Source organism: Drosophila virilis, chromosome 2, assembly GCF_030788295.1.
Source record: "Drosophila virilis strain 15010-1051.87 chromosome 2, Dvir_AGI_RSII-ME, whole genome shotgun sequence".
Classification (NCBI taxonomy): domain Eukaryota; kingdom Metazoa; phylum Arthropoda; class Insecta; order Diptera; family Drosophilidae; genus Drosophila; species Drosophila virilis.
Window position 1 is genome coordinate 19,560,774 of NC_091544.1, and position 17,038 is coordinate 19,577,811.

At 39.6% G+C, this 17,038-nt stretch overlaps 3 protein-coding genes across 4 annotated transcripts; 2 read left to right on the plus strand and 1 right to left on the minus strand.

Moving 5' to 3' along the window:
• The first annotated feature begins 84 nt into the window (after nt 1–84).
• LOC6630327 (organic cation transporter protein) lies at nt 85–10,014 on the plus strand. Of its 2 annotated transcripts, XM_015171718.3 has the most exons (7): nt 85–600; nt 2,823–3,016; nt 6,460–6,859; nt 7,128–7,395; nt 8,834–9,399; nt 9,471–9,616; nt 9,675–10,014. In XM_015171718.3, the coding sequence occupies exons 1-7, from the start codon at nt 237–239 to the stop codon at nt 9,765–9,767; spliced, it is 2,031 nt and encodes a 676-aa protein (XP_015027204.1). In that variant the 5' UTR covers nt 85–236; the 3' UTR covers nt 9,768–10,014. The 2 variants fall into 2 exon arrangements, with proteins under 2 accessions (XP_015027204.1, XP_002053348.1); XM_002053312.4 differs by lacking the exon at nt 2,823–3,016 and having other exon boundaries at nt 86–596; nt 9,675–10,005.
• Nucleotides 10,015–10,696: 682 nt separating this feature from the next.
• LOC6629870 (uncharacterized) lies at nt 10,697–16,066 on the plus strand. The gene is made up of 3 exons (XM_002053311.4): nt 10,697–10,884; nt 14,812–15,653; nt 15,708–16,066. The coding sequence occupies exons 1-3, from the start codon at nt 10,864–10,866 to the stop codon at nt 15,931–15,933; spliced, it is 1,089 nt and encodes a 362-aa protein (XP_002053347.1). The 5' UTR covers nt 10,697–10,863; the 3' UTR covers nt 15,934–16,066.
• On the minus strand, nt 16,000–16,759 carry Bin1 (histone deacetylase complex subunit SAP18). The gene is made up of 2 exons (XM_002053310.4): nt 16,533–16,759; nt 16,000–16,461 (listed from the first exon to the last, which is right to left on the minus strand). Exons 1-2 carry the CDS (start codon nt 16,596–16,598, stop codon nt 16,078–16,080), a joined length of 450 nt encoding a protein of 149 aa, XP_002053346.1. The 5' UTR covers nt 16,599–16,759; the 3' UTR covers nt 16,000–16,077.
• Nucleotides 16,760–17,038: the final 279 nt, after the last annotated feature.

A 17,038-nucleotide genomic window follows, 5' to 3' on the forward strand; every position in this document is an offset into this window, starting at 1 on the left:
ATGCTTATTGCAGCTGGCAACGCCGCTGCATAGAGCTTTCGAGCTTTTTGCCATTTATAATAGCTTCGCCGAACTTTTAACGGATTTAGATCGTCGCCAAAAGCAAAGCAAACAATCAACCGCGCGACTCGGAGCAATACAATCGATCAGCAAATAAATACAAAAGCGACACATATTTTTACTAAGTGTTTTACATTTAATTGTTGTGCTCTTGTTTTATATTCCTCTTTTGCGATATGAGTGGCGTGCTGCGACGCGGTTCCCTGAATTTCGATTGCACTGGCGGCAGCTCGCGGGGCAGCCTTGATTCGAACCTTTATGGCGGCTACCGCGAAACAAAGCCAGTGCCAGGCACACCGGAAATAAGTGTAATTGCCATGGACTTTCGTCGCCATTCGGATGACCTGAAGAAGGTTGGCCTCGTGGCTATGTCTGCATCCACGCCTAGCACCGTCAAGGATCTTAGCCAGGACGTGGATAGCGATGTTTTATCAAATTTCTTGGGTCATTATCGTAAATGGAGCTTCATGTGGACATTTCTATTGTGCTTGTTCCAGATACCCACCACATTTCATTTGTTTATGTTTGTGTTTCAGGTGAGTTTCAGCTTATGGATTGGCAAATATTTGCACACTTGATTGCGTCGCACTTTCAAATCCAAATTTTGTACTGTTTTTTTGTTGTGTTGTGTTGCGTTTTGTGAACTAAAACAGATCGAGCGCAATTTGGCCATGCCACAGTTTTAATAATTGCTTGATAGGGTGATTTGTGTTTTGTGATAAAGAGAGAAAGATTTATTTGAATCGACCAATTGGTGGAAGTCGATTTGTTTGCTTTATTTGTCGATTTAATGATCTAATAATATATGATTAAATCTATCTGATTTACATTTACATAAAAATTAGCGCGAATTCATATAAAATAGATGCATGTGGGTCAAATGGCCGGGCTATATTTATAGAAACATTCAAATTGGTGTTATTAAGATACTATCAAAATGTAAGGCCTGGAGTGTTTGTCATTCGTCACTCCAATATGTTAAACTGTTAATAGAGTAAATAAACAATATAAGCACACCATATAATCAACATATCGCAGTCGGTAATCTTGCTTTAAAAAATGTGATAACAAGAAAGCCCTGAGGATTTTAACTGACAAGCCAGCCAGCACTTGGCATTATTCCTATTGTTGCTTTTGCTCCGTCGACAATTCGTCGAATTCAAAAAGTGTTGAATGAGAGTGCGAGTAATAATCAAAAGCCTCTTATATATCACTAATTTGCCAATATTTCAGGCATTAACAATGTCGCGTGAAACCCACTCATGAGCGACCTTCAAGCAATTTGCATTGGGAGCGTATTCCACACGCACAAAATGGGCCTCAGAATTTGAGATCTGCGATCATTTGTCACTGCGCGTATCTGTCAGATACTTTGATTGTCTTGCGTGCTAGTCAATTGCAAGCACTTCGTTTGTTCGATTCAGCGTATGTTAATCACGATAATCATCTAGCGTGCTAATGTGCAATTGGGAGGGTAACCAAAAAAACAAAAAAAAACCACAGAGTACCTTGACACAGACGGTTTATCATATGGCATACTAAATAAGAAAGAAAATTGCAGCATCAAGAAGTCAAGAACTTAAGAGATACCTTAGTATGGCTATTTACCAGTCGATAATTGCATGATTACAACCCCATATCAATGGGCCATTCTTATGTAACAGCATATTATATAGTAATATGGTTATCTAACTACCAATTATAAGTCAAGCTTGACCAAATTATAATTGGTTGCATATGATGCAAGAATTAAAAATTTGCAATCATGCAGTAAATATTACAAGTACATATACATATGTATGTTTATTCTACAAATTCAGAAAATTTTTACTTTTTTCGAATGAAACAGTGGAAGTTGTCGATAAGAAAACGGGCTCGGAAATTATGTTGGGCAAAAAAAAAAAGTGTACACATTTGCACAATGTCCTGTTACCACCCGCCCTTCTAAATGATTTATTACACTATCCCAACGTGACCTTATATGTTAAAGGAATTTTGGGAGCGGCGTGATTTTGGGTATGTTCGTATATATTTACCTGAGCCTGCCTATCCTTTAAAGTGCACATCTGAAATCATATCAAAGCATCGTGTATAATATATGAGTCAGGCCTAAGATAACACAGCTTCCATTCGAAATTTTTATGAGGCCGCACAGACATATTACTGAATGTTACTGAAAAATATTTTGGTTTTTAAGACTTTGAACAATAATAATACGAATTGACTGCTGAAAATTCCAACTCTCTCTCTCTCTCCCCCTCTCTCTCTCTCTCTCTCTCTCTCTCCCCCTCTCTCTCTCTCTCTCTCTCTCTCTCTTTCCTCTCAACGGTTTTCAGATCAATGATCTAAATTCCACACTCAGCTGGGTTAATTTATGCATAACTTTTACTGATCAGTTAAGCGCAGCTCTTTCGATTGTCATTCCGGCTTGTTGAACTTTATCTTAATGCCCCTTTGAAAATCTTGTGTGTTGGCGCACCTGTGCAACTGTGACTTCCACTTCGTTTTTAACACCTGCCTGTCTAACGACTCAGTTGTAATAGTAAAGTGCGCGCTTGAGGTCCGCTATATGGCCGAAACTCTCAGAAAATACACATGTAAATCATAAAATACGCACAAAAATCGAATTTTGCATATGTGTTCGTTCATTAACTGAAATCTTAATTTTCGCAAACATTCTAAATCAGTTGATTGGCGTCAGAAGCCGCTGTCGGTTGACTTTTTCAAAACCAATTCAAATTGAACGCTCAGTATGCAAACAGTTGAAGCAAATACGGGCGAATTGTCGCCAATGCTGCTGGCCACGCCCATCAGCGACGACCAGTTGGAGCAACTCCAAATGAAGACACTGCAAGGGCTGTTGGGCTCGGCAAGCCGCTGGCAGTGCATGTGGTGTGCCATTCTTTCTATCCACCAGGCCATTTGTACGTTCCACATATTCGTCTATGTGTTTCAGGTGAGTGATCGCCAGAGGCAAGACCTTAGTGTGGCTGTATAAGTTACCAAATTGCATTGCCAGTCGGCGTGGTTGCATTTGAAACGCTTAAACAGCGACATATGAGCAAGCCCCACAAAGTTCTAACTGAAATGAGCCACATTGTTGTTCTGCCAATAGACTCATAAAAATCATGACTTGGTTCTGTTTATGTTGTTTTCCGCCAAAAGCATGCTGATAAGTGATACCTGTGATAAGAAGAAATTGTGTCAATATTTGTGGTTACGTGGTTAATTAATTGTTGTTTCAAGACACTCTTTTACCCAATTGTTATTTATTTTGCTGATGATCAGGTTGAGTGACTTTATACGATCTTAATATAGCACAAAACTCATTTCAATACTTGTGTAAGAATTAATTTTTTTATCATCTCTTAATACACAAACACGTTTGTTGAATCCCCAAATATCTTAACAATTTTGTTCCAGTTTGACCACATCACTGAATGCTGGCTGGGTTCTCAAACGCGATTATATAGAAATAAATATAACCCACTTCAACAGATTTGCCTTCTTTGTGCCTCCAAGAGTTTTCAATTAATTTCCACTCCTACTGATCTATATCAGGTGGCGGCTAGAGGTTGCAACAAGCAAGGTTAACTTCGAAAGGTTACTCTCGTGCCTCAGGCCAATAGCGGCCGCTAAAATGTCTAAATATATTAATTTATCTACAATAATAAAATAAGCAAACATTTCTGGGCCGGTCTGTCTGCCACCTAAGCACACTGGGGGGAAATATGTACTTTTAGTAATAACTAACTGTAGTATGGCGTATAACTAAAACCTGCTGCAATAGCTTAGTTATCATACAATGACCCCGCGCAATTAATTTTGAAATAATAATATGTTATCCAATATATTAAAGAAGCAGGTTTAGATGCTGTATTGGGGATTTCCTGGGAGTATCCGTCTATATAAATATAAATTTCCCATTTAATAGAATTTAACCACTTTAAAATGCGAGTATTCTAATTCTAGTGCCCAAATATTATAAAAATATTATATTTTTGCTTAAGAGAAAATTAATTTATACAACAATAATACAATAATATTAAGAACCCAGAATTTTAAATTTTCAATTTAACTATCAATTTATCCCCATTCCTATAAAATCACCTGCCTATCGGATACTTTAACGAAAGAGCTTGTACACTCCACTCTAGTTTTAAATGAACTGACAATAACGACATTGTCTGCTGCAATATGGAATATTAATTGGTTATTAATAATTTGTGTATTCTTAACAATGGCTTAAACAGCTGCTCAAACTTAAATCAAGCATTGTGCGACTGCTGACCAGTGTGCCCGATGTCGTCATTACATTAAATTGCAATCAGGTGCAAAAATAAATGATGTAAAAACACACACATGCAGACAACAATCGATTTGAACTCGTGCAAATGTATCTGCAAACCCATTCATCTAAACGGCGCAACTGAAGCCTCGTGTGCGAAGCGGTGGGTTGAGGTGGGGTGGGTCGCTGGTTGCAGATTGGTGGTGATCATGCGGCTAACCCCACGCTATAAAATTCCACCGTCGGTTCTTTATGCAAATGCCTGAAACGTGACAAGTAAGTGCCGCAGCACTCAAAACCACAGACAAATGGACATGAGATACGGGACACGGATAGTTTATGGCATGAGAGCACGGCATAGACGGACAACAAACGTAACAACAAACATAATATACACGACCACATATCGTTAATGAAGGAACAAGACTAGTCGGCAGTTTTGAAGAACGTTAACTTTTACTTGTTCTCTCATTAAAACGACTAATTCACTTTCTACGTGCGTAGCTGCTGTTGTGGTTGTTTTAGTGCGAACTTCAACTTGAACTTGAAACCATTTCCTCACACTCACAAAACCACAAAAGCAACAGCAACAATTAATGGTATCACGTACGTTACCAGTCGAATCAACCTGTTGAGGCCTGCCCGGACGCATAGCGCATACGCCCCATGCACCGCAGATCGAGTTCGGGCTCTCGAGCCCGGTGAATAACCTTTGCCTCTCCATTATGCTATGTTATTGATGGCTGCCTGCTAAGCAGCTTGCACTGAAGGCTTCGTCAATCAGCCTCGCTGGCCGGGAAACCAGGTAGCCACGTACCCTGACAACCGAAAGTTTTCCAATTTCCGTATGATGTAACAGTCATGCTCAATACTCAATCGCAAAGTCATTGGCCTGCATTTTACTTACTGGTCGCAGCGAATGGGCGCATAAAATTTGCCATTGAGCAATGCGAAACACAAATGCATGCAGCGATAATTAATCAGTTTGCAAGTGCCACCATAAACACCAATTGCTACTAGCTAATTACAAAGAGCAAGAACTTATCGACTTGTACAGTGAATAAAAAATCTAAATATGAAGCAGGCATAGTTTAATTGTAGTCGTTCGACAATAAAAATGTGATTGTGTTGACATATTTATCATGTTTCAGTCTAAAAACATTTTGCTAAGGAAAAATGACAAATAATATTGTTTATTTTAATTGTGCTTTAACACGTTGTTTAAGATCTTATAATTTCTTATTTAATTTAAAATAAAATCACATTGTTTTATCTACCCCTATCAACAGTAATCTCGGTCTTATCGAACATGTCCTCAGCTTGTGCGATTTTTAGTAAAAGAGCTTAGCACAACTCTAAAATTAATATGCTTTTTGACCTTGATATTTATACTTATTCATATAGTGCGTTATATGTTAGGTAAAAACTGGTTAGTGTATCAAATTGGCTTAAATACTTTAATTAAGGTTTTAAATTGTTACAATAAATTCCGTTATATAAATTGCCGACGACCTTAAATGTACCGTTCGCAATTTATGTGTAAAAGGCAAATAATTATTATTATAAAATTATTGTTTTTCCATAAGGTAAAAATGTAACAATATATTTTTTTAATTAATGAGCACCTTATACAAACATTCAAAATGCTTTTTAACAATGAAATAGGAAAATAGCAATTAAAACAAGATTCAAATTTTTTTTAATAAATGTGTATAGCCATGCCAAAATCGTTGCCATATTAAAGACTATATGTAAAGATATATGATAGTTACATTAATCGTTAATACATTTTTTTGCTATTGAATTTTTTAACACATTTCATAATTATCGAATAAATCAGGCAGAAGTTTTTTAAACAAGAGTAGAGAGGGACACAGTTCGTCGCTCTAACATTGTTTAGTATCTCCGAGTCGAGCATGTACTTTTTTGAATGAGTTATATGATGGTAATTATATTTGGCTTCAGCTTGATATCCAGTGAATTAAGAAAAACAACCGATTTAGCAAAACGAAGATAAAAGTTGGTTAATCTTAAGGCTGTTTATTGTTCAGAATTTATATTTACAAAATGAGCTTGGAGTGGTTAATATTGAATTTGATTTCATATTGCAGACCGCTCCAAAGGACTTTTGGTGTGCCCGACCAACAAATCTGCTCGAATTGGGCGTCACGGAATGGCGTAACCTCAGCCAGAGCTCCAATGGCTGTCATTTGCGAGATATTGATTACAGCCAGGTGATCTTGGAGAATGGCCAGCTGATCAATTGGCCCAGCAATGGCAGCGATATGGGCTATAGACAGTGTCAGCAATTTGAGTTCTCTGATATTGATGGCAACGCCAAAACGCTAGTGCAGGACTTTGGTCTGATTTGTGGAAACAACATAACCAACTATGTGGAAATGTGTTTTCTGATGGGCGCAGCAGCTGGTGCAGTCCTCTCGGGCTGGATCTCGGACCGTTTTGGCCGCCGACACACATTGATGAGCTTTGTGTTCATACAAACTGTTTTTGGTAAGTCCTATAAATAGTTGATAGAGCAATCATGCCAATCACGGGGAAAATTGCATGTCCTGGTGCCAGACATGACAGTTTGAGCCACGTTTATTTTCTAATTGTCATTTAAATGAAACTCTTGCACAATATGCGACCTGTGTGTGTGAGTGTGTGTGTATGTGGAAAGGGCTTAACATATTTGCCTCTGTCTGACATTCCCAACCTACCTTCTCACTCTAACACTCTATCTTTTGGCTCGCTCTCTTTCTATACCGCTGTGGCACAGGTGGAATTTTGGCCTTCTCAACATCGGTGGCCATGTTCATGTCGCTACGTGTTATAATTGGATTCGCATCAATGACCGTGACTGTTGTTAGCTTCGTGTTGGTCGTCGAGCTGGTATCCGGCAAATGGCGCACAATAATCGGTATATTAAACATTTTACCAGTCGCCATCTCGTATGTCCTATCATCTGGCATTGCCTATCTCATCCGAGACTGGCGCACTTTGCAGCTGGTCATATCCTGGCCATGGCTGGCCTTGTTGTCCATTTGGTAAGTAAAAGCAATGATTTAATGACTGAATACCCGCTGAATGAATACTTACAATAAAATATTGCTGTTTATCATACTCGTATTTAAGGTTTCATAAATCGATTAGGTTGCAAGTTCATTTGCACAATTTGTTTCTTTACACTTCACCGATTAATTAAAAACAAAACAATTGTTTTATTACAAAAGTTTTTAAATCATAAATCAGTTGCAACTTTCCCCAATCGTTAAATGTTTAATTAGTAAGATTAAACGATTTGGTCTTAAATCAAATCTTTTAAACGTGCTTACAAGCTTAATTTATTTGTTTAATTTTTGCAACGTGTTGTGCTGTGAAATTCTTATTCAGGTTAAGAGCAGTATTTTTATTTTCCCAACCATTTTAACGTTAGCGATAAAATGATATCTTTTCTATTACAAATAAAGAACATAAAGACCCCAACCCCAAAAAACCTTACAAGGTAGTTTGATAACAATTCAATCATTCTGAAATGTTTCCAAGCTCTTGGCTAATTATTCTCTTCCATATTTTTGTCCACCCGGTGAAGAAATGAAAATATATCAACAAAATGAATAGAAAATTAAAAATGTTGAGAGTGACTTACTAAGAGTGATCTAATGAGAGTGCTTGACAAGAACACAGATACCCTCGTCTTCCGTTTTAGGGATAATTTTTACCTTACTGCGATACAGGGTATAAAAACATAAATATATCTTAAATTAAACAACTTAACTCACTAATAATAACATTATGATAACAAAATGAGAATATATGAATATCATATTTCAGAAATTCCATTCCCCTTATATTTATTTACTGAGCTAACATGTGTAATTCTAGTTAAGTTATTTCCATTATGTCATCTGTTGAAAGTAATTTTTAATACATAAATATTAAAATTAACTTGGGTTAATTATTACGAGTAAGACAAATTGTTAGCTATACACTCAAATGAACGTTTTGTGTTATTTTCTGGTTTAGTAATTTGTATTTGTTGCATTCGTCGGCTCAAGCTTAAGGTCTTTATATTATTTACGAGTATGTGACTTGAGGCCGCTTCTGGTGCGTCAAGTAAAAACAAAAAGTTAAGCTAATCGTTTTATTGTTTTTTCCACGTTCGCATTAAACATCAAAGTGAAAACGAAATGTGTAACAAATTCCTGACAACCACTGACCAACGGTTGACAGCATTTTGTTGCGTGGGATCAATTAGATTTCAAACGGACAAGGCAACAGGCAACGTTCCACACATTCCTTAGTGTTTATCACAGAATCTGATGGGAAACCCTTCAGATTAGCCACATTCGCTGAGCTGCCATTGTGTGTTGCGCGGACTTTGAATCGAATGAAAATGAAAAATTCCAAAGTGTCAGTGGTCAGGCAATAAATACCAAAGGCATGACATTGATTCTATTATTTTCCCTTTCTCTGCCTCAACAGGTACTGGCTGCCGGAATCTCCACGCTGGCTCTTGGCACAGGGTCGCCTCGAGGAGCTGGGTCGTCTGCTTGAAGGCGCGGCCAAGATGAATGGCACTACGCTGCCCAGTAACTACCAAAAGACGCTTGAGGCCGCCGTCCCAATGGCTGCCCAGCCCAAAGAGCCATCCCAGACAGATGCAGTCAACTCACCCGTTGAGGAGGGCAAGGCCCAAATGGATTCACACAAGATGGATCTGCATGTGAATCCACTGTTTGTTGTCTTTGGCAGCAAGTACTGGCGCACCACAGTCCTCACCCTGATAATTTGGCTAACCCTTATCATCATCTATTTCGGACTGACCCTGCATCTGAGCAATTTGGGTGGAAATATATACATCAACAGCGCTGTGGCCGGCAGCGTGGAGACCATTTCCATATGTATCAGCATTTTCATAGTACTAAAAGCGGGCATTAGACGCAGCCTTCTGGGCTACATGCTGCTGCCGGGCCTTTGCTGTCTGGCCACCAATTTAGTGCCCCAGGGCGAGAATAATCAGACAGGCGTCATTGCATTGGCCATTATTGGTGGGTATCCGATAAATCTGATACACATAAATCTGTATGCAGCTTGTCATATAACTTATTTTACCTTCCAGCAAAATGTTTGATAGGTGCGAATAATGCCATTATACCAACCTACACGGCTATGCAGTATCCGACTATTGTGCGTAACTTTGGCGTCGGAATGGGAAATTTGGCGTCAGGCATTGGGCTCATACTGGTTCCGTCCTTGTGGCAGCTCGTAAGCTATCGAGGTTCACCTACCTGTTCTCAACCTAATAAAAATTTGTATTTTCAAGGAACGTTATGACGCTCTGCTACCTCTTAATATCATGGGAGTTTGTGGCTTGATTGGCGCTGTTGCGCTAACTCTTATGAAAGACGTCGAATAGCTAATCTCTTTGTATGTTTATTTGATGTAAATTCTATCTGTGATATATTGGAAATATCGGTCAATGGGCATACACAAAATCATTCTTCTCAGCCTTTGTTGAGCATTCCTTGTTTTTTATTTACATTTTATATCTAATTTGAATTTAAAATATTAATTTTATAGACTTTTTAAATATAGATTATATTTCTGTAAATTCGTAACGTTAAATTGCTTCTATATTATCTATAACAATCATAATAAGGTTTGTTTACTCTAAGATATAAATATATATATATATTAATATATACATATATTATTGATCAACATCAACAGTCAACTTAGCTATGTATGTGCTTTCGCTTGTCCATATCTGTGTATTCTTATGTTCGAATAGTTGGTTAAATTTGTGAATAGTTATATGTGGCAAAGGTACAGTGTATCTGTTAGTCAATATATAATAGCATAATATATATATTATAATTGGTCAAAAATATCTATATCTGTCCATCTGCTACTTCCTCTCTACTTAGCCAATGCATAAACCTCTTGCTTTGTACGGTGTAGCACGCATACGCCCTGTTGTACCTAAAAGCTCAACTTCATTTTTAAACGCAGCTTTAAGCTCGTGCAACAAACTAGCTTTAGCTCTATTGACAGCGTTGCCATCTATCTGTATTTTTGCTTTCAAAATCGCGGTAAAAGTAATTTAAAAATTGAAGCACGTTCCCAGATCCCACACACAATTCTCAGCACAGGCAATATCCGAAAAGCGTATAAAATTTGCAAAAATCATCGCGTTCACTTTCATTTCAAGATGCGTTAACGGCATTAAACGTTTAAACGTTCACATGGCAGCCATAACACGCCTCACATAAATTTCCAGGTGTGTGTGCTGGGCATGAAAGAGACGCAAAGCTGCGACGTGGCTATAAAACCGACTGCGGAGCTCGGGCGCCCAGCATTTCAACGTTTATCGGCTGGCCAAAAGTAACCTAACCACGGCGGTCTTAGCAAAATAAAATAATTAAAAGTATCTATACTGGAATTTAGGGTGATAAAAATTCGAGTTTTGCGGAAGTGTTGCACAAACGATTGGAGCCACCAACAGCAACAAAATGAAACTGCAACTAATTGCGGTAAGTTTTGCAAGGATCAATCAACACAAAAAGTGTCAAGCACAAGCGTAAATATTAATATAAATATCAAATTTATAAGAGTCGCTCAAAAGTGCGCATAATAAATACAATTGTCCGGCACGTATGCGTATGAGAGCTGCCAAGGTCGTTTGGTTCACAGCTTAAGATCTCGATCTCTGAACACCGATTGAGACATTTGTGTTGTGTATTTGCATTTAATAGAAAGTCTATGAGTGTACTTGTAGCTCAATGCGATGCAGTTAGCAATTAAATATGGCCAATTGACATTTCGTTGCCGATCGCATAAAAACCAAACAACAACTCAAATTGCCAATATCATAAATATGCGATTCAATCATTAACAATTGTCTGTGTACCAAAGAATTTCAATTGAAAAATTGGTTAACCAAGCCCTTAGGTCACAAACTTAACGAGCATTTTTTCGGCTTAGCCTCCGCCCCATTGATTGTTGGCAATGTGCCAACAATTTCAAAAGCAAGCCAATATTGTTGAACATAAGTACCTGGCATTATCTTTGAAACTTGCTACTGAGCCAGCGGTAAAGTGCACAGTAATAAATATTTATTAATTTAAAGATGGGAGTTGCTTATTGGAGAAAAGAAAAAAAATTAAGGATTAATAATAAAAAAAAGTTTTCTTCCCATATACAAAATTTATAAAGCTGGTGGTGTTTAAAAATTAATAATATTTTGCTTTTCTTCCAAGTTTTAATTTTTTGTATGCAAGAAATATAAAACCATATATTGTTTATATACGATTAAACAGTAAACCACATTCCATCAGCTTTAAATTGATAGTTTAAAAAAATAAAAATAAAAAGAATTCTTACCAGATTGCAAATATATCAGCACAGCAACATAAAAAATATACAAAAACCTTCTAAAACCATAAATAACCATTTCTAATAGGATTTTAATGTTATTGATTGATTGCTTGATTTGTGGGGCTTGTCCAAAATTTTTGCACAGCCTTTGCTCTAATGAGTTTTCTCATAAAAAATAAATAATAATAGTAAAATCAGAGCAGTAGGTGTCGGCAATTTGTTGAGCATTTTAAGAGCAGTTATGTGTGAATTAACTGAAAATTGGTCACGGCATGTTATTGTGCCTGGCTTATGCATGTGTCTCAAGGTCGTTGCCGCTGTTTGGCCCGACTCCACTTAGGCTTCCACGAGCCACTGACCAAGTTACTTGGGATGCCAAAAACGCACCCAAGCTAGCTGCACACTCATTGCCATATAATGCAAATTCTCGGCACGCACACACACACACACACACACACATCAGTTGGTGCAGATGCAGATACACCAACACTAGTAAAAAAGTATTACAGATACGCCGCTCCATAACGCAATTGGGCGTAGTGTGTTACGTAATGCACGAGTACACTGTGCACACATAGTTACATGCATATGTATTTGTATTAAACATAAATAAAGCGTTACATATCTGAGCTCTGAAAGTGCACTGACAACTATTTCCAGTTGGTAGACCGAGAAGAAATACATTCGGGTTGGAAGCTGTTACGGACGCGAGCATGAGATCTCTGTTGAATGCCCTGGAGTTTTCGGATTTCAATCCCTTTCGGTCAATGGCCAGTCAAGTTACACACTGGCCCAAGGCCAAGAGTCCTTAGCCAAGTTATTGTTACTAATGAGATATCATCGGCAAGCCAGAAAGTCATCCTCAGCTCAGTGCCAGTCAACGCACTCCAATAAGATCGCAGACTACGCCCACGTGAGAGACTGCTTGCTGGCTAGGGCTTGGCCTGGCACAACTTGAGTAGTGGCTGCACACACAAATGTTGTGCTTTTTTGGTTTCCTTGAACCACGAGGCGCAGCCATAAAAACTAATTAAATGAAATCAAGTTCCCCAAGCAATGAATTACTCGCATTGTTGCAAGTGTTTGCTAAAGCGTGCATGCCCGGTTTTCAGTCTCTCTTTTATTTTCGATCATATTTTAACGGCTGGCCAAATAGTTCACTTGACCAGGTAGTTGGGCAGCCAGCCAAGCTGTAGTTGAGTCGTTCGGTCACTATAAATGCTTGGCTTGAATGCCCACAGCACTAAGCCAAGAGGAATACCGGCCAAGAAAGCAATGCAAATCAAGCTTAAAACTATTTATTTATATGTATGTACAAATATTTGTGGAGTGAGTGCATAATAAAAATTTGCATAAGCTTGAGTCACAGCGCAATTAAGTAGCAAAACATAAAATAGCTCTACCTTTATTTAAAATTACATGACATACCACTTCCATATAGCTGAAATTCATGTGTGCCAATGGCCTAAATATTTGTATATTTCTTTAAATAAGTCATTGGGAGTTGCAAGGATTGCACAATGGCAAAGCACTAACCGAAGATTATAAAATCAACTACATAAATATAAAAATACAAATGGTTTATTAGCAGATAAAAACGATTTAAATTGAATGCGTATATTTTTTCCTATTCCAGAAATATATATTTTCTTGTATCCAACAAATACAATGACAACCGATAAATGAGATTTGATAAGTTAGTAGTTGTAGTTAAATATATTTCCTAGAACTTCATTATATCATTCAAAATTAGTAATACTCCATAAATATTGAGCCGTGTCTTTGTTTTCATTCAATAAAACAACTCAGGTACATTACACAGTTCACAAACAAGTTTACCTAAGCCGAACCGGCTATAAGCGGCTGGGTTTTAGATTCGTTCAAAGTCAAATGCAGTTTTTAAGCAACATAAACGACAGTCTCAATTGTTTTAGGAATATTTTTGAATGCCTTTTAATTAAATGCCCGTATATAATGCATTTTTAATAATATCAATTAAAAAAATATTCGTGAATGTTATAAGGAGATACCAAAGATGCCAAAGCCTATGTTACACCTGATAATGAATATCTCCAACTCTCTCGATATCTGCAACTATGTGTTGACCCACAGCCCAAAAGAGTGGCACAAAAATATCTCCATCGAACCACGACGAAACCAACTGCGACGCAGCTGCCGCTCGACCAACCTGGGGCGCTGACCATAGCCTGTGTGACTGATCTCTTAACGCGGCACCTAATTAAAAAGTTACTCGAGCTGAAACTCAAATTCGACGACTTGTATTTTGGAAAGTATTCGAGTTCGTAGAAGCCGCCCATTGGCTTGGCGGCTACTTGTCCTAGACACTGACTTCTTTTTATCATGTTGTAGTTGTTGTGAACCGGAAACTCGGCGTGCTTGAGCTCAAATGGTTTCCACATGCCACGGAAAAATTCGCATAGCTAACTCAAATTGGGTTTTTCTTTTTTTGACTGTGCCACTTTAGGCTGCCGCCAACTGCTGAGGCATGCAAATTACGCAATCCAGGCCGAAACGGCGATAATAATAACAACAACAACAACAACATCAACCGATTTTCAACAGTCGATATTTGCTGTTGTTGTTGGCGGTGGTTGGTGGCAGTGGTTGGTGGTGCTGCTGGTAGCTGTTATGATCGATCGCCAGCGAGGCGGGCGAGCAATTTCTGCGATTTGCTTTATATTCCACATTTATTGCTATTGCAGCCACAGCGTTACAATTACAAATTGTTGTTGTAATAGTTAAGCGGCGTATAAATTTAAACCAGTTTGTTTATGGCGACAGCAGCTTAAGAAGTACACAAAAAGCACAAAGTCAAATGTTGGACATTATTTACATTTGCCGTAAGCTACTTTTGTGGAACGCAGGTGGAGCACAAATTCAGAAAAGATCCGTCCAGTCCAAACTGCACATTAAGTACGCACTGCTAATTGAAAGTGTGTCCACGTGATCGATGCCACACTTGGCCAAGCAACCGCAACAGTTGCAACACGCCATGAAATAATTGAGACCATGCCATTTATAGCCCTGCCTTAATGCCTAATGCCTCCTCCCTCAACTTGCAGCTGTTGTGCAGCGTCGTCGTCATCGGCTTGGCACAGGCCCAAAACTATCCGCCACGGCTCAACATTCCTGGGGCAGTGCCCGTGTCAGCGCCTATACCGCAACGGCAGCAGGTGCTGCGCGTGCGTCGTCCCGGAGCGCCGCTGCGTCAACAGCAGGCAATCTTGCCCGCGGTCACCCAGCGTATTGCACTGGAAGAACGACCCGTCACTGAGCCCGCTGAGGACGACCAACCGGATGCATTCCTGCCCAGTTTGCTGCGCGAGCAGCAGCTTGCCCAGGCACAGCAGTCCCAGTTCCAGCAGGCGGCCGCCGCCTTCCTTAACGGCCAGCAATCTATTGAGACGGCCACGCCGGTTCATCAGTTGCTCCAGCACGAGGACAGCCAGCCGACAGCGATACTGCCAGCGCCACCACGCTTTGCCGAGCGTCCCGCAGTTGCCACGCCCATCAACCGACCGTCCTTCAATGACTTTGGCATTGGACGGTTTGAGAACCCCCAGCGCTTCGATCTGGCTCGCCCAACGCCCACAGCTGCGGCACCACCACAGCCGCAACGTGTAGCCGTTATCCGCAATAGACCATCCGCTGCAGTACGTCCAGAGCCACCAGCGCCTCTGCCCGTGGCACGTCCCAGGCCCAAGCCCATTCAGGCGCGTCCCATCATCGATCAGAATCAACTGCAGGATGAGCAACACACGCAGCAGCAGCGTCGCCAACGTCCAGTCGCCCAGACCATACGCAAGTGGCGCGATGAGAACGAAGACGGCACCATAACCTGGGGATATGAGAACGACGATGGTTCCTTCAAGGAGGAGATCATCGGCACCGACTGCATAACCAAGTGAGTGCACACCCTAATCCTTATAAATTGATATGTAAAATTTGTCTCCTCAAGGGGCACCTATGGCTACATTGATCCCGATGGCAACAAACGTGAGTACAACTATGAGACGGGCATCAAATGTGATCCCAATGCTCGCAACAATGAGGAAGAGCTTCAGGAGAACGGCTTCATTAACTACGAGGAGAATCGCGCCGTGTTGCCCAACGGCTTGGAGATCGACATGACGCAGCTGGGGAAGAAGAAGTCCAAGCGTCCCAACAGTATCTACAGAAACTAAGCACTCACACTCACACCCTCAAACTCCAGTTAGCAATTTAAGTTCAACAGCTCTTAAGTCGTCGCCTTAATTTTACTAATCTGTCTGTACTTTATTATTATTTAAAGTGAAAAATTATATCAATAGCCTGTAAGTTCCGCTGACTTAATAGGGGCGCTGACGTCGTGTGGGCGGCATGCGATTTGGTGGCGTTATGGAGATATCCAGAAAGTCGCCAATGCTGAACTTGGCCTGAGCCAGCGTCTTGTTATCGTCGATGCCTTTCTGACCAGTGCAGGTGACACCAATTTCGCGCATTTGAAAATGATTATTGCGATAATTGGGGAATACAATCGCAAAGTCAAAGTAGGTGCCCTTTTTGCGCGTATCCGGATTTACGTCGCGCACCAGTGAGGTAAGCTCATGCAGCGTCGCATCTTGCCAGGTGTAGATCTGCAGCTCGTTGGTGGGAACATTGCCGTACATATACTCGGATACAGAGTGGTGCCGACCCGTGGAGCAAAACACACGCAGCAACAGCGGACAGGTCTGAAATGACAACGAGAAGAGGAAGCAGCTCAGTATATATTGTTGCCGGCATTTTGTGTATTAAAACAAACCTTCTCGCGATCAATTTGCTTGATCTGTGTCTTCTCTTCCACAATCATCGACTCAACATTAGCCATGTTTTTGTCTATTAGTCTTCTTTTCTAGTTTGTTTAAATGCTACAATCGAAAACAAATATGAATTCAACGCACCACCAAATAACAACAACTAGAGATGAGCAGATGCTGGTAGCAGGCGCCCAAGTAACTGTTATAGAGACTTAATATATCATTGACTGCACAAACAGCTTAACAAAGTTTGCGTTGATACACATACATGTACATGTGCCGCGTATACATTAATTCCGAAATAAACTTAAAGTGCAGGATAAAATAAATGATATATTTTATTCTTATTTGAGTAACTTTAAAATCCAAATTTCGTTCTTCTCTAGAATTAACGCCATGAAGTTGGCTGCGCTACATCAGCTGTGTAATTTCAGTGCTGCCATACAAAATTCGCATTATATTAAGTATTTTTAGAAAAGTAGTACCATATTTCCGAACCAATGTCAGTATA